Genomic DNA, 24,797 nt, shown 5'->3' with positions numbered 1-24,797 from the left:
CCTACCTACAAACAACAACACATGATTGCAACAAACGTGTCCATCTCTCTTTTTTAAATTCTCTCTTCTCCTTCAAAACTGATAAGTGAACAAATGATGATATTCGTGTGTCTGTGTGTCCAGTTTTCTAATGTGATATGGTTTTGGGAGTAACCGGTTACAGGGGGGAAGAGGGCAGGTCAGTAGGATGATTGTCTTGGAGGAACATTTATGGAGTCTCTGTTGAGTTGTTTTATTGTTTTTCTGATGTTATTTAGGAAATGGAAGGTTATACTACATACGTCCCCGTTTACACTATATCTGTTTTGCAGAACAAAATGTTCACTTTCAAATCTTTGTTCGATTTTCAAACTTCAGGCTGATAACCTAACATCTTGTTGTTACAGTTTTGAATCCTGGAAACTGTCTTCATCCCATCGGTACTAACAGAGCTTAGGCATTTACGATACACTAACAGGCAGGGAATTCTAGAATTCTGCCTACTTGGACCGGTGTGCCATACTAATTTTATATTACCGTAAAACCTCTAATATAGGTGCCCCTCAGGATCAAGAGTTTGGTGCAAAATATCTCAACTGCCTTGAGAGCTATCAAATTTTTTCCAACTGAAGAAATATTTTATAAGTATTCAGCTATATTTTGTCAGTTGGCAATTTTTTGATATTTCCTTTGAGAAAAAAGATACACCGCTTTAAATTAATCATGAAGATGTTGAGTTTTTAAATAGCTGCTAATCTACTAGATACTATTCTTGAGACGCTGTTTTTCCGAAGTACCAGGGTAATACATAAATTACAGCTTGGTTCAGAACATGAAATATTTCAAACATATTTCCATAATTCGAGTGGTCAACTACAATAACAAAGCCCTTGATTTTGTCTACTTGTTCCAACAGTATTTGTAAAATTTGGGCTCTTCCTGCCACTGTTACACGATTTTCAAAATGTCCTCCTTCTCTAATAGAGCGGTACTGTAGTTAGTTGTATCTGAACAATAAGTTGACCAATGTTGAGAGGAATTGTTTTTTGCAAGTAATGCATTTTCAACTAGAATAAATATACCGATTAGGTTTTTATATTTTTGACCTGATCTCTGTACTCCAGCTGAATTTCTTTTCCCAAATAAGTAACCAAAAACCTAATTTATGTTCTCTAATTCTTGCAACCCCCCTACTTTCTCAGAACTCTCTTCCATTTTCTTCCCCCCTCTACACCAAAAAACAGAGACTTACACCAAAATGTTCTCCATCCCCTCTCGTCCCAATCTATCTTTCCTTTTTCCAGTTTTCCCATGTGATGTATCAATTCTCTGACACCTCACGACGATCCGTCCGAAAAGTCACAAGTGTGCGTAAGGGGGTGTCCATCTGTTCCAATCTACCCTCATTCATCTTTTCCTCTTTTCCACCACACCGCATGATATTTCCGCTGCTTTTTCAGCTGACTGGTGGAAATAGTGAGAGGGGTGACCTGTGTTGACCACCCGGTACACCCCTAGGGTACAAGTTGCAGAAAATGAAGAGAGGGATAAGATATCGATCATTTGTTATAGGGGAAGTCTTGCAAAAGAGAAAATGAGAGATTTAGAAAAATGGAAAATTTAGGTTTTGCAAAAAGTAGTTAATTTGTTTCCCAGGATTATTTGCGAAACTAAATTTGGAAATCTGAAATTCAGAATTCGAAGCAGAGATTAAAAATACAGAAAATTGGACGCCCCAATCAGACGACCGGAACTTTTCTTTTTTGATTTCTCTCTTATGTTTTTTACAAGGCATGCCTGGCGCGCCTCGGGCGCGTTTTTTTGTTTTAAAAGCGTCAAATGCGCTCCAGCCATCAACAAAACCAAGCTTTAGTAGTGTGTGGCGCACCTTAGACGCGTTTTCCTAGTCCAAAACGCATCGAGACAGATTACCGAAACCTGTAGTTTACTAGCTCACCTTTGACGCTTTTTTCCACAATGCGTCAAAGGCGCGCCAGCCATTCAATAAAAATTGACCCTGGAGTGTCTTTGGCACGTTTTTTTTCAAATCAGAACCGTCCAGGTAAAAACTTCCCAAATTTGAACCACTTGAATCAGAATTGGTACTAATCCAACCCGACTAAAAAAGGATAGAGTTGACGGTCCTGATTAGTGCCAGTTCTTTTCCGGTCGGTTCTATTTTGGGCAGTTTTTGCATAGAAATATCGAATCTAGTACGAATTATAACTGGTATGAATAACAACTGTTGCAACAAGGTGTTTCAACTTTCGACGGTAGTTCCGAGTTGGAAAAAAATTCATAAAATTACTGTACTCACTCCTATACACGTGCTCCTTACCGAACCATAATTCGTATTGTGTTGTTAGAATGTACATAATTGGTAAACTAGTAATTTTCTCGCTGGTCTATTAGAGAAGCATCCCTTAAATTAAGTTCAAATCAGAAAACTTTTTCCAAAGTTTTTACGACCCTTTTTTTCGTTAATTTCGAAAAACTCCACTCCAAACTAACTTTGTTTTCCTCCTCCTCTCTTAAATTCGTCGTCGTCCCAAATGACCCATCCAAAAAAGTTACCCGGTTCCAGGTACGAGAAGTGTCCTCTCTCCCTCTGTCTCCACCGGACGTGCTGGCCTGTGGCCGCCAGGAGAGCGTCCCGGGATTGAATCAATCAGCTGTCCGCAGGGTTTTCAACTTTTTCATTCTGCGTCTCGACAACTTCTCCCCATCCCTCTCTCCCTAAGTGTCCTCTGTCTCTTTCACGACTTTTCGCAGGACGCAGCACACACTCCTTCGAAAAACATGAAAGGAGAGAATATATTGACCACTTTATGACCCCCCATACCCCACTTTTCCCAATTCATATTCGTATAGTCAATCAGCTAGAATTGGTGAGACGACACTGAGAGGAATACGATCTTCCAGTCTTGATCTTTGTTTTGTCAGCAGACACTTTTCTTGTTTGTCACGTGTGCAGCCGTTTCGTCCGCACTGAGTACGTCTAGTAGCACATACTTTGGGAAGGGAGGAGAACATAAACGTGTGATTGTAGAGGTATGACCTACTGGTTATCCTGTTCTTTTTTTCACTAAATGAAAATATTGACCAATTTTTAAAAGTCTTGGTCAAGTTTTCAGAAACTATGATTTCCCATGTGTAGGTTCATCTCAATGACCCCTTCAAACCGGTTCAATTTTCTCATTTCCTGTTTCACTTGTGGGTTTATTGAGGGTCATTTGATTAACTATCACTTGAATAGAGTGTCAGAGGGGGGCCTAGTCTTCACTATCATTCATTTTTTAGTCCGGATGTCCAAGTTTTATGGTTTATGACCATTTTTTCAACCACCATGTTAGTATACTATAAAAACATCACAGCTGGTCAAACAGTTTTCGAAAATGTGATTGTAAGTAAAACTACCATGCCGTGGGGCCAAAAAACTGCAGTCTTTTTTTAACCATACCATTTTTAAATAACAACCTTCATTTTTGTTGTTTGCAATATTCTTGTACAAACACCCTCTGGAGGACACCTCCACGTAAAACACCCTCACGTAAATAATTTTACTGACGCTATTCGATAAACTATAGAACTTTCACTTATAACTTTTTATGCATGCTCCTTACAAAAAATCCGTCCACTACAATATTAAAGTACTTGATTTTGTCTATTTGTTCCAACAAAATTTGTAACATTTGGACTCTTCCTGACAGGGGTACACGCTTTTCAAAATGCCCTCTATCTCAAATACAGTTAGTTGTATCTGAACAATAAGTTTGACCACTGTTGGCAGTAATTGTTCAAGTATTGAACATTTTGAAAATTCTATATCCTAGAACATAATTTTGTCTTCTTTTAAGGGATTGTCTAAAAAAATTAAATATTGAGTGTCTTCGGACCATTTTCTCCGTTTTCGCTCAATGCAGAAATCAAAATAACAAACATCACTACTATTTTTTCTTCATACTCAAATTATACATTCCACAAGAAACATCCAAAGAACCGAGTTCCTTCCTTCCCTTCTTCTACTCTCTATCTCTGCCCATTTCCATTGGGAATTCTCACATCACATGCGCCCATTTTCTTCATCTAACTCTCTCTTCTCTCTTCCTCTATCTCTATTTCCAGAAATAGACGCTTTATAGTCTTCTCCCTCATTTATCTCCATTTTGTTAATGTATTCATGGAGGGGAAGAAGATGACGGAAAGATTAGAAGAGAGACCTTCTGATGAACAAGAAAACAGCCAAAGGAAGAGGAGGATATGGTGATAAGCATCAGAGCATGTGACATGATGTTTGAGATAGAATCGTTGATGGTTTTTTTTATGCAAGTGATGATCACGAAAACATGAAACATCAGAGGACTTGCAGAACTATATTTTATTTACAAATTATTGTTGTTTTCTAAGAATCGGTAGACAGAAACGTACTTGCCACGGTGACTAGACAAAACTGGAATCAAAATTTTGCAATGCCAGGCCCGGTCTGTAGTTCGTATAAAAAATCCACGTCCCTTAACAAGGGAAGGATCCCGAGTCAAGATGGAGTTTCAGGGTCAGACATATATCACTAGAACGGAAATTTTTCGCTGGTTTCAAATCTGTATTCTGTTTTTGCTAAACGATCTCGTGAAAAGTAAGCCTTCAATTCCCTTTCCGGCGCTTTTTTTGTACCTTATACCTTTTTTTTAACCTTTTTTTTACCCGTTCCAACCTTAACCGTGTTGACCTGTTTCTGCAAGGTTTTTAACGATGGAGTATTCATATCAGCCTGTTTACAACGCTAATTAGAAACAATTTTCATGAAAAGTTCCGATACACGCTGCCACATATCGGTTAGTTTATACTTGTATTAGCACGGCACGATTCTTACAGCCGCTCTCTACCAAAACCGAAGAAAATTGTGTGCGAAATTGATAGACTCATTGAAAACGAGACATTTTCCAAGGGGATGTCGGTAGTTGTAAGAACTGTGCCGAGCTAATAGCATATTACGAGCCGGATTTAAGACAAGTTTTGTGCTTGTTGCTGGTTCGATTGTCAAAAATCTATGAAATTTCGAATCGTACTAAGTCACAGATGCCCATATCTACCTACATTATGATAAGTTTTTTACACATCAATTTGCTTTTACGACCCGGTTTGCAATCTGACAATAAACTAAATTTATCTTGATTTTCCCCATATTGCTCTTCCCCAAAATCGAAAAGTTAGTTCAGAACTTCCTATCTCCCCACCATCCCCTGATAACCTTAATTTGTGATCCTTCAAAACTACGTCTGCAGGCGAACTCTAGTTAAAGTCCAATACACTTATTCTGCACATTTCATCTTTTTGAACGATGAAGGCTTTCCTCTTTTTTTCTCTTACAAAGTCTCAAACCAACTGACATCGTTCATCAAAATGCATCCAAACGATTTTGCCCTTTATCCCGAGAGTCGCTCGCGTTTTTCTCGTTTTTCGAATTCTGACGTGCAGGTGTCGTCTTTTATTGCACTTTTTCCTTCATTTCGTGTATGAAATTTTAAGAGCTATCGTAAAAAGAATATCATGCGCCTTTAAATTCCAAGCAAGACCTTCCTATTTTTGGGAGCCTAGACCAGGGCTACGTGCAGTTTGAGGCTTCCAAGTATGACCAGAAACCTTGTTGACCATTTTGACCTTATGAGTGTGCGGCAAGTGCGTTCTACTGAAAAAACTCTGTCGTATTTCCGATTGCAGTAGAGCGCGGCTACAAAATCCGTGCAGCGCTTCTAGACCAAGATTCCGCTGGGCAGTTTTTTTTTCAAAACTTTAGCGCCAATATCCCACACTCCTGTTCTACAAAATCTTTTTTTTTGAAAATCACAGGTGTCCTTCCGTCAGTCACCTGTACTTACAACCCTCATATATCAAAGTGTCGCTGTCCTTCATCCCGCCCATTTCAATCCTCTGATCTACCCGTCGTCTGACAAAGTCATTTCTCGTTTAACGATTCATTGGTACGTGTCGGTGTCTTCTCTATCTGAAGGTGTCCTTTTAGTGCATTTGGCAAGTGCGAGCCACCACCAGCCGGGGCGCGTGTTCACTCTCTGCGTCTCTCGCTATCTCGGAGAGTTGTAGACTTGGTTGTCAGACACGGCCATTCTTCGAATGAAAATGGTTGAGAGAGACACATTCGAAGGCTTTTCTTTTTTCCCATTTTTAGCCCCCATGAAACATCTTTTGAAGGCTCTTAAGATCTCCTTTCTTAAGTTTTTTATCCGGTACAGTAGGATTCGTGTAGTGTTTTCTTTTCTTATATTAATTAGGTATTTTGATTTATCATAATCAGATGTCAGGCACCCCTGGTCTAGACAACATTTCTAACAAGCTCGTTATCAGCTTGCCAAACCATCAGTCAAAGAACAGAACACAAAGTTTGTTATTCATGAGAAGCCTTGTTGTTGTGGTTTGGTAACTAGGCAATGTTATTATAAGCAATGGATAGAACATGAAGATCAGCTGGGACATAACGGGTACTGGGAAGTGTTAGCTGAAAATTTTCATATTTCTGAAAGTATCTTCCATTCATATCAAATACTACCGTAAAACCTGTAATAGAGGCACACCAGCTAACAAGAGTTTGGAGCATCCTATCTCGGCTGTATTGCAAGATATGAAATTTTTTCAACTGAAGAAATATTCTATGAATATTAAGCTATATTTTGTCAGTTAGCAGTTTTTTGATATTTACTCTGAGAACCGAGATATACCGCTGAGAACAGGCACGGCTAGGTGCGCCGCTATTACAGATTTTACGGTAACTGACTAAAACATGATTAAAAGTTATATCAATTGCTGTTTTACCTATGTTCAGTAGTTCTTATCCGTACCAGGTCTAATCCAGGCGGTTCTGACCAGGATTATCAAACTTTTTCGAAAATAATCCTTTGGGACAGAGATACATGGAAGTAAATCCGGAAGTTATACGGAAATGCATTCTTTTGGACAGTATGAAACTGACAGCAATTATTACCCTCCGTTCATGAAAATTTTCAATATTTTACTTATCTGGCACCAGTTGACCGAAAAAAGACTCCCTTTCTGACTTCCGATTTCCTACTTCCAAGCTCCTTGGGTCAAATCCGGAGACGCTGGTACCAGATAAGTAAAATGTTCAAATTTTCCATGCAAGGAGGGTAGTAATACCTTCGAAAAAATCTCACCTCCGTCTAATTTCCGGATTACTTCCGCGCAGCTCTGCAAAAGGAGATTTCAGTTCTTCAAGACATGTCTACTAGCTTTTTCTCAATGATCGAGTCTAAACTATAAATAGTAAAATTTTCGAAAATTCCTAAAGTGTAAGCACTTTTCTTCCCAATTTCATAATAGGGCCAAGCCAAGTGAGATCACCAAAAAGTTCAAAAAACTACTTCCCGGAACGCCCCCGATTCTGACCATAATTAGATAAACTCCTTGTTCTTCTCTCCTTTTGCAGAATTCAAAATAATCTTATTCTCCACGTCTCCTATCCTTTTGTCTTCTTCTTCTTTTCTTTTTGCCTCATTTTCACGTCTTCTTCGTCTTCTTCGGCTGAAAAGCTGACTCATTTCGTGCTCAGGCTCTAGGAAGATGAGAAGAAAGAAAATAGTCTATAATTATTTTTCTCTTCTTCTTCTCTCCCCCCTTTCCTTCTCCTGTTTTCAATTCTTTCTTTCATTTTTTCTTTTCACACAATTTCAAATTATTTCCTATTCAAATTTTCCTCGTTTTGCAGAAATGATGAAGGTTCTTGAGAACTCGAGTAAACACAACACACCGAAGAAACAGAAAACGTTTCAAGTAAGTTAGACGGAATCTTTGATACTAGGGGAATTCGTTTTCAGCACTACCTCCCAGCCGGTGATCGGTGCTACAGCTGTATACACTGTCGGGCCAACTTGGCAGCCCATTCGGAACTGATCTCGAAGAGTTTTCAGGGCAGTCAAGGGAAGGCGTACTTGTTCAACGCAGTGTAAGTTGGGGAATTGAAAGAAATTAGGTTCTAGAGAACGATATGAGTTTCTTGAATCCTAATTAGCTGCTCAAATAGAGAATAGAGTTTGACGGTCCAAAGATATGTCATCATTTTTCAAGTCAAGTTAAAATACATACGCGATTCCTCTGAATGCGATCGACAATCTTCCAAACATCCACTGCTCATAAACTAACTAGAGAAGGTCATGTAGTCAGTTTGGAGATATGGGACGTGACCTATACCATTGGAAAGCTGAGAGAATGCTGATTTTGAATATATATTCAGTTTTTGCCCTCGAGGCCTGGTTTTCGAGAAAAATTGGGTCAAAGTTCCGGCAAGTAATTACCCTATGACGGCAATCTGGTGTGCACCGGAACTTTGACCCATGTTTTCTCAAATACCAGACCTCGAGGGCAAAAACTGAGTATATATTTGGAATCAGCGTTTTCTCAGCTCTCCAATGATGTAGGCCATGTTCCAAAAGTCCAAACTGACTCCATTCCCATTCCTTGATTCATATGATCATCATGCCAGAACAGCTATTGTGTCACAGCTCCAACCAAACTTTTAGCTCACGCTCTGCGTTTATTTTCGACGTTCTGATACCCTCGTGCATTATTTGCCCATTGTTTCATTTCATATCTCCAAATCTATTGACGCTCTTGATTTCCTTGTCTCTCTCATGAAAATTCATAACCTTCTCTTCATTCTTGTGACCTGCTCTTCTTTCTCATTACCTCTTCACTCCTCTCTTACTCACAATTATTTTCAAAAACTCATCACTTCCTGTTTTCAGTGTGAACATTGGATGCGGGCCAGCCGAGGAGCGTGTCCTTTTGACCGGTCTTCATGCGGTCGCCGATATTTATTGTGAGATCTGCAAGACGACGTTGGGATGGAAATATGTGAGTAATGAAGGGCATTTTCAGGGGCACCCCGGGGGAGAGAAAGAGGAAAGGAGTGTGGGTTGGGAAGGGACGGGGCGGGGAAGGTCGTTATGATTTAGGAGAGGGAACATTTTTCAAGAGTCAGATAGCCCATGAGGGACTGATTCTTTGAAGACACTAATCATGTATTGAAATGGAAAACATCATACTTGTCAAGACTCGTGCCTTAGGTTCGGCTCGAAGGCCCGGATAATTGGCGACAAAATTCAAACTTTTTCGATTTTTTTGAAATTTTTTTGCTAAAAAGTAATGTATTTAACTATAATTCAGAAATGTTCACGTTTTCAATAAAAATTGAATTATGAGATGGATCACATATGACATGGTGATGAACTCTTAGTCTAGGGAAGTGTTAAAGCGCTGTAACTCTGAATCTTGAGAAACAATTATAAAAATTCAATCGGTACATGTAAATCACAAAATTTTGCGTATTTTGTTAGTTGACAACTTTTTGATAGCACCGCCCGTTCTTAAGATACAAGCGTTTGAAGTTCTTACATCTCCGCGTCTATATCTCTGTAGGCTTGTTAGCTATCAAAAAGTTGTTAACTAATAAAATGTAGAGCTAAAAATTCTACACATTGTACTAGTTGACAACTTTTTGATAGCTCCGCCCCCTAAGGAGATACGGGCGGTGGAAGTTTGAAAAAAGAGAGGGAGAGACGTAGTGAGTCGAGAGCGTCTAGGTGTCTGTGACTCTTTAAAACTTCAACTCTCTTATGTGCATTTTCTCCCCTACTGTCATAAATACTAGAAAGTTCTCCAGATGGCCCTGCAGACTTTTTCTAGCGACAGCTGTTGTTCGAGACCGCACACACCTAGCACGATGTCCGCAGACGTTCTTCTCTCCTTCATCTCATTTCATTATTTGCAGGAACACGCCTTCGAATCGAGTCAAAAGTACAAAGAGGGAAAGTTTATAATCGAGCTGGCACACATGGTGAAAGACAACGGATGGGATGAGCAACACGACTCATAACACCCCTCGCCTACTCTATCACTTTTTTCCTTTCTTTCGTATTATTCGTTTCGTTTAGTTTCTAGACGATTCTAGACGAAACGAATAATAACAAATTCAGATCTCATTTTCCCCAGCTGTCTTTGTACATATGTTGTCCATACTTTGAATAGGCATTGACCTGAAAACGCCTGTCATTCCGTTCACCCCCCAGACACTCGCTTTACCCATTTTTGGCCACTCACATCTCTGCTGTAATCGTTTTTTAATTATTCAAAATTATTTGCGCTTTGAGCTCCGCCCACTTTTAGGCACAGATAATTTTGAAATGATAATTTGAGGTTGAGAAGTTTTACTTCGGGATTCCAGATTTCGGATTTTTTCACTTTTCAAATTTACCGTACAGTCTGTAATAGAGGCGCACCGCTAGCAAGAGTTTGGAGCATCCTATCTCGGATATCTTTAAATATATGTAAAAAGTTTAAACTGATGAAATATTCTTTGAATATTAAGCTATATTTTGTCAGTTAGCAGTTTTTTGATATTTCCTTTAGGAATCGAGATATGCCGCCGAGAACAGGCACCGCTAGGTGCGCCTCTATTAAAAATTTTACGGTAACTGAGTATCGTCGCCAACTGGGAGTCGATACTCAGCGAATTTGAAGAACTCGGTGATGTGAGGTTTTAGGAGTCTCAATGTTAAAGAAAATACCAAAATTTAACCGCTGTGACTACACTAGCCTTCCCGACTACAAGGCTACATCATTTTTATCTTCCGTCAGCCACCGGCTAATCGATGAAAATGAAAACAGCCCCCCCTACCCCCCTAACCTCAAAAATCATTCTTTCCTCTGCAGATACACAATTTGTTCATTTCCTTCTTTTCTACTTTTTAACTAAAAAAACAATCACGCGATCCCTCCCCGAATTTCTGTTTCCCATTCTATCTCTCTCACTCCCTTTCACTATAGGTACTTTTCTCTTCAACGGTTTTGACTCTCCTCTTCTTTTAGCCATTTCGGTTCTTTTTTTGGAATTTATTGATTTTTCTTTTCTTTTTATAAAATTTAACCCCTTCAATGTCCTCCAAATTCCCTTTGTTCCCCCCATTCCGACGAATCGACGAACTTTTTGAAAATACGTGGAAACAAGTTACAAATAAACATGTTCTTCTTAAAAACTATCATTTCTTGAATTGAATTTTCCTACAGACAGAAAATGGAGAAGAAAAAGACACTAATGACAAAGATCTCAACGACAACTAGTGGGTCAATCAGTGGATCCAAATCGAAAGAAGAGGAAGTTGAACTTGGAAAGTGAGTTGATTGATCTGATGGTAAATAGAGAAGAAGTGATACGAGTTTCCAAGATTGAGAGAGCGAAAAGATATATTTTGAATAAGTGCAGTGAGAGTTCAAATTCTATAAATAACCTTGAATGTTCCGAATTCATCTATAGATCAAAAAACTGTCACGTTTGTTGATGATGTAATTTTGACGATATGTTTTGAGTGATCACTGATTATTTTGACACATTTGTCCCAATTTTCTAGTTTGTGTGCTCGAACAAACGTAACGTGTTCTAGATGAATTTCAAATTAAGTTTTAGTTGTTTCTGCAGGTCTGCGTACTTTTCAACATTTGTATGGGGTTATTATTCAAGTTTTTATTTCCTAAAAACAGTGAGAAGCCTCGAAAAATAAAATCTATGCTCAATTTGCCCAATTAGAGTTATTTATATCAGTTGTGATTAGTACACGTTGAAGAATCAGCTCTACTTTCTGTCGCAATTCAAAAAAGGACAATAGAGAATGCTATTTAAATTTTCAAGGAGGCATTCAAAATCTGAAGAAACAAAAACCACCTTAAAAATACATTTTTGAGAACAACCTCTCTTTTTTTTTTTGTTGAAATTTTTGAGCACTCCAAAATTGAAAATCGAAATAGGATTTGAAGATGAACATCATCCTCGGAACCGGCATCTTTATCCATTTCCAAAGTTCCAAATAATTAAAGGATACCAGATTTGGAGACGGGCTCGCCTGTTGGATGCAATAAAATGAAATACATTGGAACACAATTTCAATTTTGTTATATCTACCTCACACATTGTTTTATTCTATCTTACTTAGTAAACCACTGCATTTTTTGACAAAGGTGATCTAATGTGATCTAATGAATTTACATCGATAATTCAAACAGTGTTCAGCACTTTCAAATCAAATTTTCCATGTTTTTTGCGCAAAGAATCTCTGAGGATAACAAGCTTTGAATTAGAAATTGAAAGTCATATTCAGATATAATTAAAAAGAAAGGAAATTTAAGAATAATTAATAAACATTAGCAGAATTTGAATAAGAAAAAATGATTAAAAAAAACACTTTTACATACATACTCCCATTATGTTTGCAATTTTGCTGAATGCTACTTTCAATGTATTGGATTTTAATTTATTAGGATAGATCGTATCTGACAGTTAGACTGCCTAATGAAACCATGAAATCTGTAACATGTGAGTTCAACTACCGTAAAACCTATAGAGAAGCGCATCCGCCAACAAGAGTTTGGAGCATCCTATCTCGGCTCTTTTTAAAGATATGAAAGTTTTTTTCAACTGAAGTAATATTCTACGAATATTAGGCTATTTTTTGTCAGTTAGCAGTTTTTCAATATTCCCTCTGGGAACCGAGATATACCGCTGCGAACAGGAATCGCTAGGTGCGCCTCTATTACAGGTTTTAAGGTATCCCGAAAAGGTAACCCTATAATACATCACATGCAACATAGTATTGAGGGTTGTAACTGGTTGTAACACTATGATAAATGAGTATGAGTACGTGACACTCTTTCTTGTCGACAACCGACGGAAAAACCTGTAATGAGTGAGGGAGAGAGAGAGGGCAAATGAGATAAGAGGTCGGTTAGAAAGAGAGAAAGAGAGAGAGAGAGAGTGGAAGACAAATAATCGAAGAGTCGGTCAGCCATTTATTATTATTTGAACTGGAGGAAACACACAGTTTGCCTAGAGAAACTCTGCGAATTTATTACTATTATTCTGGAACTTTCTATAATATGTCAACTTTAAATTTGATAGATAATGAGTGAGTTTTCAACAACAAAAAATCCTATAGCAAATTTTCTTGTAGAGAAAGAGGAGATTACGGGAGTGTTGAGTAAGTCTCTCACCACTTTTCACCTTTCGACACGAAACTCGATACCACGCCTTCCTCTACATATGTATACATATTCTGTTTCAGATGGACACCATCGACGTCAAATATTCTGGAGCAAATCGAGCATGTGCCGGAGTCCACAATCGAGGAGGAGGTTCGGACGTCGACGTTGATGGGTTTTAGCGCGTTTTTGATTGGGATCAAGTCGGTGACACTCATCGTTTATTTAGTGCTTCTTATTGTTTCCAGTGAGTTTTTTTTCAAATTTCCGCAAGACCGTTGATGTGGAGGCGGGCCATAATTGCGGTCGGAGACAGACCCGCTCCGGATAAAATCTTCCCTAACTGGTTATAAATGTGCGAATAAACGGCTATAAGTGTGAGGATGAGCGATGCGACAACAGAACACAAGTTAAGACAGTGACCCATTTATTTACGAAAGATTTAGATAATTTACAGATAGATATATTTAGAAAGCGTCCTTCAGGAAGTGCCGCGGGTCGAATAGTAGACAATAGAGCGGTCACAACCGCGGATCGCTTAAATTGGCCTAAAGGGCCCAAAATAAGAGAGTTTTGGGTATTTCCTTAAGTCAGTACGCGCTTAATTGGCTAGAAATAGTCCTGGAAAATTATAAGGATCTATTTCGCCGTGGAAATCTCTCACTCTCACGCATTCTAACAAAAGATAGAAGTACTAGTCTCTCTCGTTGAACGAGATAGAATCGAGATGCGCGGTCGACCGCTACGCGGACACGCGTCGCGGCTGCCGGCAACGAGATAGTGTTGATGCGGAGGAGAGTTGGGTTCAGTCGCTGAGCGACAGAGCGTGTTTACTGACAAAATGGAATTAAGGGCGGTAATTTGAATTATAATTAATTGAATATTCCTGATAACAGGTGATTAAAAAGAGATAAATAAAGTGAATTAGTGAACAGATTGGAACAATATTGAAATAAGAGATTAGTAAGGCGATGATGAGCCTAGTTTTGCGGGGAAAACCATGTGGGGCTCCTCATTCAGCCTTTCAGTTGTCGACAAATTTGTCTTTAGGGAAATAGTTGACAACAGTTGAGCGCATTTGCAACTTAAATGGAACTCAGGAAAATGCGCTTCATTGTGAAGTAACCCCCAAAACACGGGTAGGGAGTGAGTCAACCGCGCTTCGCTGAAACCGGCAAACATTATAGCCCGAAATTCAGAATCAATTTTTTATTTACAAATTTTAATCAATTTTTTCTAAAATTGATCTGAACGCGCGACAGTCGAAAAAGTGACCAAAAATACGAGAATACTGACATAAATGGGCTCAAAAATTGGTCGATTAAGCTGCGTATCAAAATACCACAACGAAACAGCAAATTGAAAAACTAATTTTTGAATTTACCTCCAAGTCTATTAGAGCGCGTTCGATACGCAGGCTAAAAATTGAATTCAACGGAGCGCAATTGCTCAAAAATGCCGTAAAACAACAGTTCATTAAAGCGCACTAGCAATTCGCAAAAAAAATTGCAAATGTGCTCCATTGAGAATTTATTAAAAACTTTAAATGCTCGAAATTTTCAGTAATCCTCCTCGACAACTCATTCTTCTTCACAATATTAGCATTTGGATGTGCTGAGTTGGTACTCATAATCATCACGATTTATCATGGAATAAAGCCGACGCTTAGTGAGTTTTCTGTTAGAGGACTTGACAAAACTAAGGAAGAAAAATTACAGAAGTGGTATTCGCAATGCTGGGATTCGAGTTGACACTATCACTCGTCAAACTGGTATTTGCGATAGTTTTGATGGCAAAGGATGGTGGAGAGGATTGTTCAGTGTGAGTTGTTGTTTTGAGGACATCTGGGGGGAGTTATGAGTAAAAAAGTGACAGGCAAATCTGGAAAATTTTTGAAAATCGTCTTCTTTAAAGGAGCGATCCAGAAGATCCAAATTCTGAATATTTTATGAAAGCCCCAGATGTCTCCTGAGGCGGACATCTGAACACCCGGAAATATCGACAGACAGACATCAAAAAAGTTTGCAAAATGAATGGGCCAAGTAATCGTCACGTGTGATTGCCCACGGACTCCGGACAAAAAAGAGAAAAACCATGCACGCAGGGTTATCCATATAAATTCAAACTATTTTCCCGCGGAATCGGAAGTCTTGTGAAGCGCGTTTGCATACCACATGGCTAGCTGCCAAGGCTGTCGCACGGCCGGCCGCGGCCCTCTTCTTTTAGGTCCGTCGAGGCCGCGGATTAACCAAATGGGCTGAATTTTTCTACATCGACTAATCTTTTGGTCCTCTACAAGGCCGCCTGAAGAAGCGAAAATTTTCCATGGCTGGGAACTGAGATATAGAATCGGCCCACGGCCTTTTTGACAGCCTTGCTAGCTGCCAATAGAGTTGCCGCTCAGCCAAATCGCGTGTTTATAACGTTGACGAGCAATAGGGAGTTAAATTTTTTGAATGAAGCTCACTTTTCCTTCAATTTTTTCGCCATTTTAACTTTTTGAAATTCGCGCTGATTTTACTAGAGCGCAGATGCTTCATATGGACTTTCTGTGTAGAGAATCCCGGATTTCAAAGACATAGTCTTCTAGAAAACTCACTTGACGTATGTATAGCTTGTTTTCTGTTAGCAATTCAAAAGAAAACTTTTCGGACATCTGGACATACAGAAAGACAGACTTGATTTCTTGTCGTAATTCATGTACCATTTCCAGAGACCACCCGTGTTCCATAATGAACATCTCAGTGAAAGAGCGATTCGGCCTTTTCTTCTTCATTCTCTTCACCGCTTTTGCCGATGGTCTCACTGCTCTCCTCACTATTGCGGTATGTGTTTCTTCGATTATTATTATTATTTTCTGTTCTTGCCTCACTAAAACTCATTCCAGAACTCGCCACAAATGCACGAATTCGAGATGGGCGACGAGTATCTCTTCTAGATGAAATCATAAAATAGGAAACGAGTGAAAACGGGATGAATTCAGACAGATAATTATGATTTTACGCAAATTCGATCGTGTTTTTTTTGTTCTTGTAATAAAACAGGTTTTTGACAAATTTAGGGTGTTTGGTGATGATGTTGCGGGGTACTGTAGCTGTTGGTATGGTATCAGGTTTTGAAGTTTGCTGTTTATTAAGTGTCGTCAATAGTGTTGCCCATAATCGACACATTTCAGTGAAAAATAGTGCGATTTTCGAGCTGTCCTCTTAAAACGACCATAACTCTCTAGGAAGTGATTGTACAAGAAAGTTGTCAACTACAAAAATGGAGCTCTACATTTGAACTGTACAATCCACAAAAAAATTACTTATTGGGACAATCAGTGATACCATGACACACTCTCAAAGTTGGTCATTTTCAACAATTTTAACATACACGAAGGGACTAAGGCACCAGCGAATCACAGTATTTATAACTGCGCTCCATAGAAATCCTTTTGAGAAATGGCTTTTCTACGGAATTTTTTCAAGTTTTATGTTGAGCGTGCCTAGATGTCTATTAATTCAATGTACCTTAAAATCGAACTAGAAATCACTACGCGAGCACTTCATTCAGGTTTTGTAACACACAATCGGCGGGAATGTCTTTGGTCTTATGAATTCCACTGATAAACGCAACCATTAGGGTTACGGTAGGCGTTGGACAATACATCTTCTATTAAGTTTAAAAAAAGAGAAAGAGGTATGTACTAAACTTTATTAACATCAAAAACAAAAGAAAACATTATCAGTGACACAATGCAAAAAAAAGGTGAACAAAAGGAGACTTAGTAATTATGAGGGTGAAGGGTCAGATATTTACCAAGATTTACTAGAAGTAGGTTTGGCTTTAAAGCGAGAGAGGTGATTTGACAGGGGAAGTGATGGACCGGCTGGGTAAGTATTGAGCATCAGGTAAAAAAAAAAGTTTCAACATAGTAACAGACGAGTCTCTACGGTCACAAGAAGATAACGAAAGACATGGAAAAGTTTATTTATGATTTTCCTGCATTTCGTCTTGATCTTTCCCCAGATCTTGCCAAACTTCTTCTTCGTCTTGCTCTCCTCCTTAGGAACTGCCAAAGGTCCTCCCCATAGGGCGTTCCTCCAATCTTCGAATGTTATAACATATCGAATCTCTTCGATCTCTTCGATATGTTCCAGACGAGCTCTTTCTTTCTCGTTTTCCTCGTAATGCTCCGTGCATTCTTCTCGATTGTGAATATCCTGGAATTTATTGGAATTAAGAATGGAAAATGTAATGAAAAACTCACCCAAGGGCATATTTTGCACACTGGGACGTGAATTGCGTTCCACGGTCTCATGTTGGCTAGGTGTGTTCTAAAATAAAGTAATAAGGAAAGATCTATCACAAAAAAAGAAATTAATGGGTGTAAATAAAAACGCTAGCAAGAAGATGTCGGTGAAATCGACTACTCAGTCACTGTAGTGTGAGAACATCATGGAATGACATGAATGCGTAATCTTCTCTTACTGTAACGCATAAACAACTATGTTATCTTTCTTCGTGGGAAACGTGGTCGTTCGTGATCGTGGGAAACTGTGAAATGACTATGAGCAGATGATTGATCGATTGTCGTGGGAAACGAACGTCCCTTTCAAAGTTCGGGAGGATATCGATGAACATTAACTAAAAAAAGTTAAATTTCTGAAATTTTTAAAATTCATTCATTTTTTGATAGTTGTGAATCTCGGCAGATTAAAATTGGATCAAAATGAAGAAAAAGGAAACAGACCCCACCTATTCCAAGCCCCGCCCCTTTTCCCACAGTATCAAAGAAAAATTATATATTTCTCAAGAGGATTACGGTGGAGCGGAATTGTGAGAATTGCTATTAAAGTGAAAGTTATCCATAATAGATTTTCCACATGAGAAATATAGTGCAGCAGAGACCGTACCATCCCAAGCCCCGCCCCATTTCCCACAGTATCCCATAGAGGATGGCAATTGGTGTTCCTCAGGGATCCGTTCAGCCATCGGATCGGCATCTCCTCGGGGATCCGAGGATCGAGCCATTCGATTCTATGTCTGAATGGATAAACGATCTCTGCCTCGGGAAGAATTGGTGTTGGAATCGAGAGGAATCGAGCAGGAATCGAGCAGGAAGAGAATCGACCGACCACGATTAGGAATATAATAGTAAATACCTGTATGTCATTAATTGTATCTAATTAAGAACTAATAAACACATTTTTTGAACTTTTTGTGATCTCCAAAAGTGGGAAGTGCTATTAGCCCGGCACAGTTCTTACAGCTGCGCTCAACCGAAACCCCCTTTAGAAATGTCTCTTTTTCTCTCAATCTCTCAGTTTCGCACGGAATTTTCTATCGTTACGGTAGAGCGCGGTTGTAAGAAGCGTGTCGTGCTAATACTACCGGAATCAATTTTTTTTAAAGTTCCGGCATTTTTCAACGCGCCGCGAAAACTTTAAACGTGAACTAGCCTCCCTCTGATACTCCAACCCCACTGCCCTCTTTTCTTGACCTCTGCATAAAAATCAAAATTGCCATAAAAGGATCGATCGATCACAAAATCAGTTATTCTCGACACTTAGGACAACTCGAATCGCCAGTTCTCCCTCTCTCCAAGTAACTACGATGACTTCGTGAGTTTCCTCCTGACGTACCATCCACATATCTGAATCCCTCCGAATCCTTACAGACTGAAGAAATCGAATCCAACGGAAGTGCACATATCAACAAGTCGTGATCTTGTTCAACGCACTCTCGTTCTTCGCAACACGACCGGCAAGGACTTCATTCTCAAGTTGATCTCCTCCAACGAGGCCATCTCGTTTCCAACGAACGTGTTCCGTTTCCCTCCGTCTTCTCATCGAGTCATTCAGTTTCGTGTCAACTCGTCGAAAATCTCTCAATGGGACAGAACCAAGTTGACGATCAAGGGATTCGTCTTGCCAATCTATGCGAAGAATCTGAAACAATTTATCGATCAGAAGACGGTGGCAGGTACCTCGTGTCAGGAGGCGTTCTCTCTTTCCGTCATGTTCACGGAGCAGTTCTCGGCTCCACAGACGATCATCAATCTGCCGGGAAGTGCCACATGTATCGAGTCGTCTGATCATCCGGTTGATGTGGAGGAGTTGGATACACTCACTGCCATCAATATTGAGAAAGGTGAGATTGCTTTTCAGATTGTGAGTAGGACGAAACTGAGCCGAGATACAAAGATAACGTGTTGAGCTATAAGCGCAGGGCCGATAAAAATCTTGTAACTCGGTTCAAAATGGCTCTAATCGATGTTTGAAACTTGATTTAGAATTCTCTAAACGCTAGCTTTCCGGCCATATAATTTTCTTAGCGAGTTCAGAACGCCAGACCTCCTGTTCTTGCAGACTGATAGCGCTAATACTGAATGACATCAGATTACTTTATCCATACTGTTGAAAGCCATCGAAAACATTAGTTGACCGGAAAGATGAAGCCGCGAAGATTCTGAATCTATTTTCAAAATTTTTCTAACGCTACTAGAAGACACGTAACTCGGTTCACTTGGACGCTAATCAAAATTTGAAAAGAGATTCTGAATCTTCGTAACCATAGCTTACCAGTTAGAATGAGAGTTTTGAGAGTTCTGAAACCATTTTCAAAATTTGAATAGCACCAAAGCTATCCGAGAAACGCCCATTACTAGAAAACCCTATGAAACTATTAGCTCTGGAGGTTCACTGGGTTGCCAGGCGTAAGGTCCGCAACGAAAAGATTTGAATTTTATCCGAGTCGCGTTGCGTACGCGCCGCGGTTTATATCAAAGACACGACAAATGTACGGTAAACTCAAATTTGGCACTCAGCCAAGTCTTTTTTGCACTGTGCTAACCGTTTTGCGACGAAGCGCGTTTACGCCAGCTTACACCTCGCACTGCTGTGGAGGTCCTTAACAACTGCGCTCTACCGTAATCCTCTTGAGACTGCCCGGTTTTGATTCCCTCCATTTTCCACGCTATTTCTTGTTTTGGCACACTGTCGAATTCTGAAAATCAGTTTGGAAACAACTTTTTTTATTCCGTTTTCAAATATCCCACTCAAAATCTCATCCCAAAAAAGAATAGCTTTATGTTATGTAGATTATAAGCTCCCCGACTCCGCCCCCAAATTTCATTATTTTTTCTTCCAGACGTGGTCACTGCCGCTCCAATTGGTTCGATGACTGGATTCGTTGAGGAATACAAACGTGGACAACAGAACAAGGGATGCTGGCTGACAAACTATGTGTGCGGTGGACCCGAGAAGCCACTCGAGAAGCAATCGATAAGATCTCGTCGTTCTGCGTCGAGAAGTGGCGGATCTGCAAAGAGTTGTCGTACTCAGGCATCACGCAAGAAGAGCAAAGAAGTCAATGTGTGTCTCGAGGCGACTCCGTGTGGTGGCTCCACGATTCAGACATAGATCACCTGAATCGGAGGAATGAAATCTCATCTGAAAAGGGTTAACAAGGAAAAATAGGAAAAAATAAAGTATTATGTGTGTAATTTAAAACTGGAGAAATTTATTGGTTACATCAAGATTCAAAAACATTTTTCAGACGGGAAACTCATTTCGAGTGTCTCTTGCCACTTTCGCAACTAGTGATACACGAAATGAGTTGGGTGGGGAATTCTGATTAAAAGTGATCGGGAAAAATTTTAAACATTTGACAGGATTGGGGGGTTTTTCGAGAGTTGCGCGCTCGACGCTGTGTGTATTTTATAAATAATCAAAAAAAAGTTAGTCGGGGTGAGGAAGGAGGAGAAGACAATCGAGAGGAAAAAAGTAGATTCACAGAGAAGGAGAACAAAAAATGGGTGATTTGAGGAGAGGGGGTTGGAAAATACATAAATCGGGCCACGAGAAGGAGAAAAAAGAAGAAGAAATCGAAGAGATTATGGTAGTAGTATAGACAAATTACGGAGATGATTAAACATATGATGCCGCACCGAAATGCTGAAAAAGATTCAGATTTTCGGGGTGGTGGGTGGAGAATCGGGCAAGATTACATGAATCTATGAATCTACTTTGAAGGGGACAAAAAACCAATTGGATGACATTAAAAATTAATAAGACACGCAGGGAAAATGAACAAAAAAGTATCAGTTTACGAACACCGGGTTCTGAAAAAAAATGGGGGGGCGGGGCTAAAATGATAGAGGACTATCTAGCAAATGATTGGGTAAAATGATGAAGAACTGTCAAAAGTCTGAATGATTCGAAAATTGAGCAAATGGAGAGTTTGGTCCATTCGAGACTTGTGACACGACGAAAAGGGGCGGGGCCTCGAGATATCGGGAAAATGGGCGGGGCTTCTGAAGGCGGGAGAAAGTTGGAAAAAACAAAGTTGCCAAAACTCTAAACTCCGCCCATTTTCACCGAAAAAAGGACTAAAGCAAAAAAAACGCTCTGTCGCTAAAATAAAGAGCTTGCTTTCGACGAAAAAACTTGAGTAAATTGGGTGATGAGTGCACAAAAAACTGGGGCGGGGCGTCTACTGAAATGAAACCATCTAGAAGCGATTTGCGTTGAAAAAACACGACACAAAATCACGACACTTTTCTACTTTTGTGTATTGATGTGATGAAAATTGATTGGTGGTGAGTTGGGATGCATGGGGGGAAATTGATGGATGGAGCAATTTGAAGAACAAAAAAGAGAAAAACACAATGGGGATGGAGAGAGAGCAAAAAAGCGAGTAGTCTAGCATGGTCTAATTTTTGTCAGAGAAATTCCAGAAGTTTCAGAGGAAAAATCTTGGTTTTCAAGCTACAGATTTTTTAGGCCATGGCCTAGAAAATCCCTACAAAAACCGAGATTCTCTGAAATTCTCGAAAATCCCGGACAATCTCACAAATGTACTTATTCACACTTTTTACATTTTGTTATACAACAGACGCGATTGATGATGGGGGCGGAGAAGAGAAGAATGGAAGTGGGTGCAAAATTATAAATGAAAAAAATTAGAAAAATTATAGAAATTTTTTCGACAGACAGAGCCAGCGGTCAATAATCGAGTATGGCACCGTTGTGTTCTCACCTATAACAAAAGTTATGATTCGGAAGCTGGAATCGCTCCAGAAATCATTTTTATATCGATGTTACAAAAAGTTCAATATGAGCTACATATCGTATTTTGATTGTCTGGAAACCTGGAAGTTGGAATCACTGGAATATAGGAGACTTATTAATGACCTACTGTGCATATACAAATCCCTCATATCTAAGGAGATATGCACTTATGATAACCTTCGTACGTATTATCCTGATGTCGCCAACTTACGTAGGCACAAATATTACATTCGGTGCGCCTTAAAGAATACATCCAATCAACGTTCACAATTCATTGGTAATCGTGCATTAAATTGGAATGAACTTCCTGAACATGTTTTCCCCGTTAAAATTTCTTCCCGGTGTTTTGAATCTAATATTGCCAAACTAAATCTTACTAAATATCTTACCCTCAATACCCATACCATCTAATTCTGTGACCCGGTCTAATTTAAATCTCACTCAACTCCTCTTCTGAATGTAACGTGTCAGTGACTTGTTCCTTCGTTTCAAATAAAATATAATAAAAAAAGCGGTGTCTCCAAACCCTCATAATTCTGCTCAAAATTGTCGTAGAACCATCATCTTACCACCATTCGAACGATACTGAATTGATGCTTGCTCGGGTCACATAAAATCAGAAATCAAGTCATTTGCTACAAAATGGTCGTAGATCAAAAATTCAAAGCTTGCTTAACACTGCGTACAAGGCAAAGCCCGTCTAGAGGAGCCCGCTGGGAAGCGGGGGGCGCTAGTCGTTTCTTGTGGTAATATATCGTAAGTTTCCTTTGCTTGTAAACGAATTTTATTCATAGAATCGTAGAATCGTTAAAATAAAAACAAGTAATCAGTTTAACTTTAATCATCAACTTCAACTTGTCCGCAGATGAAGATCAAACAAAAAGATTTCAGCTTCAACCAGGTAAGACAACGAACATTTTCCGTGCAGAAGTTCTGAAATTGAAAATCAAAATTCAACTCTGACTTCGCGAAGTATCACGGTGAGTGAACATGTGACACTCTCAAACTAGAAAAAAATGTGGCATAAACTAACGATGAAACCGGGTATGATGAGAAGGACAATTCCAAGCAGTCCTGTAGCGACACCGGTCCAAAATAGAACAGGTTTTGGTATTCCAATAGATTTTACTTCAGCGATGTCCATTGTTCCTAAGATTCCCAAATTCAAGCCCATCACAGACAAAAAAAACCCAGCCAGATGAGCAAGGTCAACCTGAAATATTTTGATGAAAAGGCTAGTCTTTTGCTATCTGGTTTTTACATGAGATTTTCGGTTCTGAAGTCTGCTAGGCCTCGACGCACTACAACGTCTTTTGTTTGCATCTCTTTCCCAAACATGATTTCGAATGCTTTTAACTTTCCTCGCATTAAGGCGAGTTCTGAAAAATACTAATTAGATTGTTTTTTCATAACTCAAAGTAGTCCATCAAAAATCGCCTCTTAAATTGGTAACTTCTCCGTGTGCTCAGTTTTCAAACAGGTTTGTTGTCACAATTTTAATTAATCTCACATAAGTGAAACATCTCTCGAACGGAATCGGGAAATAAACCAGAATTGTTCTTTACTCACGGTGATTGTCTTGGTCCCTTGATTTTTGCGATATGACTGAAAATTCGTTAAATGACGTTTTTGAAAAATATTGCAACACACGGTCTCCCAGTCTGCAAAAAGAACTGCAAGGAAGTTTTTGATCTACTATCACGAAACCAAATTTTTGAGAAAATTGCAGGTGTGAAACTTTACTACTTTAGTACTTAACGTAAAGCTCAAGGTCGGAAGTAAGAAAATTTCAGTTTTAGAGATAATCTGAATGCATTATCCACCCATTCAATAGAAAAATCTTAGTTTCTACAAGTTTCTCAAAAATTTCGTTTTGTGAAAGTTGATCAAAATTATCCTTGCAGTTCTCTTTGGGGCCTGGGAGACAGTGCAATACTCGACAATTTACAACTTACGCAGATAGAGCAGATTGTTTTCCATACACAGATTGAAGATGCCTGAAATTTTCTGTTAGGAAATATTTTCCAATTATACTTACTGAGCCAATTGAGATGAAGATGCAGGCACTTGACTTCTAAATGAAGACATTTTATAAATAAAAAAGCCGTATTTCATAGTTTGAACATGAGCATCAAAATTTCTGGTATCGAATAATGAGAATCCGAGGTTTTCCGCTTCAGTTTTTTTTCAAAGGTTCCCTAGATAACTCACTCTGGAACAGTTCCCGCCGTTTCGCTGAAAGAAAATTGAGATTTTTGGAATAAAATTTTTAGTTTAAAATCTTTAGAAACAAGAAACAGAAATACTCACTCGACAACGTGTACTTGAAACGAACTAGAACTATCATCGCTGAAAATTAGATATAATCTACCATTCCCATGAAGGATTTCAGCTGTGAAAAGTGAAACAGAAACGATTTTCTCATGGAATGAAGATGGCTGAATGAGGATAGCAGAAAGGGGAACTTACGACATTTTCAAGAAGAGTAAATCAATGAAAGGAGCAAAAAGAAAAGAACTGATATCGTTGCTTTTGTAGGATTTTTTGCATCGTCATTTTTGACACGTCAGCCTGTGGAAAAAAAAACAGGAAGAAAGTTCAGTTCACGTAAAAAACAAAAAGGAGCTTGACCATGATATTAGTATTATTTGAAAATAGTTATTGGCGTTGGTTATGACATGGTACATGTAGTGCATGAATCTGGAAGTA

General features: G+C 39.1%; 5 protein-coding genes across 5 annotated transcripts; 3 read left to right on the top strand and 2 right to left on the bottom strand.

Moving 5' to 3' along the window:
• Nucleotides 1–7,716: 7,716 nt before the first annotated feature.
• GCK72_008847 (uncharacterized protein) lies at nt 7,717–9,880 on the top strand (the record flags this gene model as incomplete). The annotated part of the gene is made up of 4 exons (XM_003107614.2): nt 7,717–7,779; nt 7,824–7,951; nt 8,751–8,859; nt 9,776–9,880. 4 exons carry the CDS (start codon nt 7,717–7,719, stop codon nt 9,878–9,880), a joined length of 405 nt encoding a protein of 134 aa, XP_003107662.2.
• Nucleotides 9,881–12,930: 3,050 nt separating this feature from the next.
• Nucleotides 12,931–15,970, top strand: GCK72_008846 (uncharacterized protein; the record flags this gene model as incomplete). The annotated part of the gene is made up of 6 exons (XM_053727079.1): nt 12,931–12,959; nt 13,116–13,279; nt 14,596–14,700; nt 14,751–14,853; nt 15,746–15,857; nt 15,920–15,970. The coding sequence occupies 6 exons, from the start codon at nt 12,931–12,933 to the stop codon at nt 15,968–15,970; spliced, it is 564 nt and encodes a 187-aa protein (XP_053586656.1).
• A 970-nt stretch (nt 15,971–16,940) lies between these two features.
• GCK72_008845 (uncharacterized protein) lies at nt 16,941–17,335 on the bottom strand (the record flags this gene model as incomplete). The annotated part of the gene is made up of 2 exons (XM_003107473.2): nt 16,941–17,237; nt 17,285–17,335. 2 exons carry the CDS (start codon nt 17,333–17,335, stop codon nt 16,941–16,943), a joined length of 348 nt encoding a protein of 115 aa, XP_003107521.2.
• A 1,295-nt stretch (nt 17,336–18,630) lies between these two features.
• Nucleotides 18,631–20,438, top strand: GCK72_008844 (uncharacterized protein; the record flags this gene model as incomplete). The annotated part of the gene is made up of 3 exons (XM_003107565.2): nt 18,631–18,638; nt 18,695–19,167; nt 20,167–20,438. The coding sequence occupies 3 exons, from the start codon at nt 18,631–18,633 to the stop codon at nt 20,436–20,438; spliced, it is 753 nt and encodes a 250-aa protein (XP_003107613.2).
• A 2,487-nt stretch (nt 20,439–22,925) lies between these two features.
• GCK72_008843 (uncharacterized protein) lies at nt 22,926–24,176 on the bottom strand (the record flags this gene model as incomplete). The annotated part of the gene is made up of 5 exons (XM_053727078.1): nt 22,926–23,021; nt 23,122–23,301; nt 23,350–23,467; nt 23,658–23,693; nt 24,127–24,176. 5 exons carry the CDS (start codon nt 24,174–24,176, stop codon nt 22,926–22,928), a joined length of 480 nt encoding a protein of 159 aa, XP_053586655.1.
• Nucleotides 24,177–24,797: the final 621 nt, after the last annotated feature.

Source organism: Caenorhabditis remanei, chromosome III, assembly GCF_010183535.1.
Source record: "Caenorhabditis remanei strain PX506 chromosome III, whole genome shotgun sequence".
NCBI lineage: Eukaryota > Metazoa > Nematoda > Chromadorea > Rhabditida > Rhabditidae > Caenorhabditis > Caenorhabditis remanei.
This window is presented reverse-complemented; position numbering and strand designations above follow the sequence as displayed.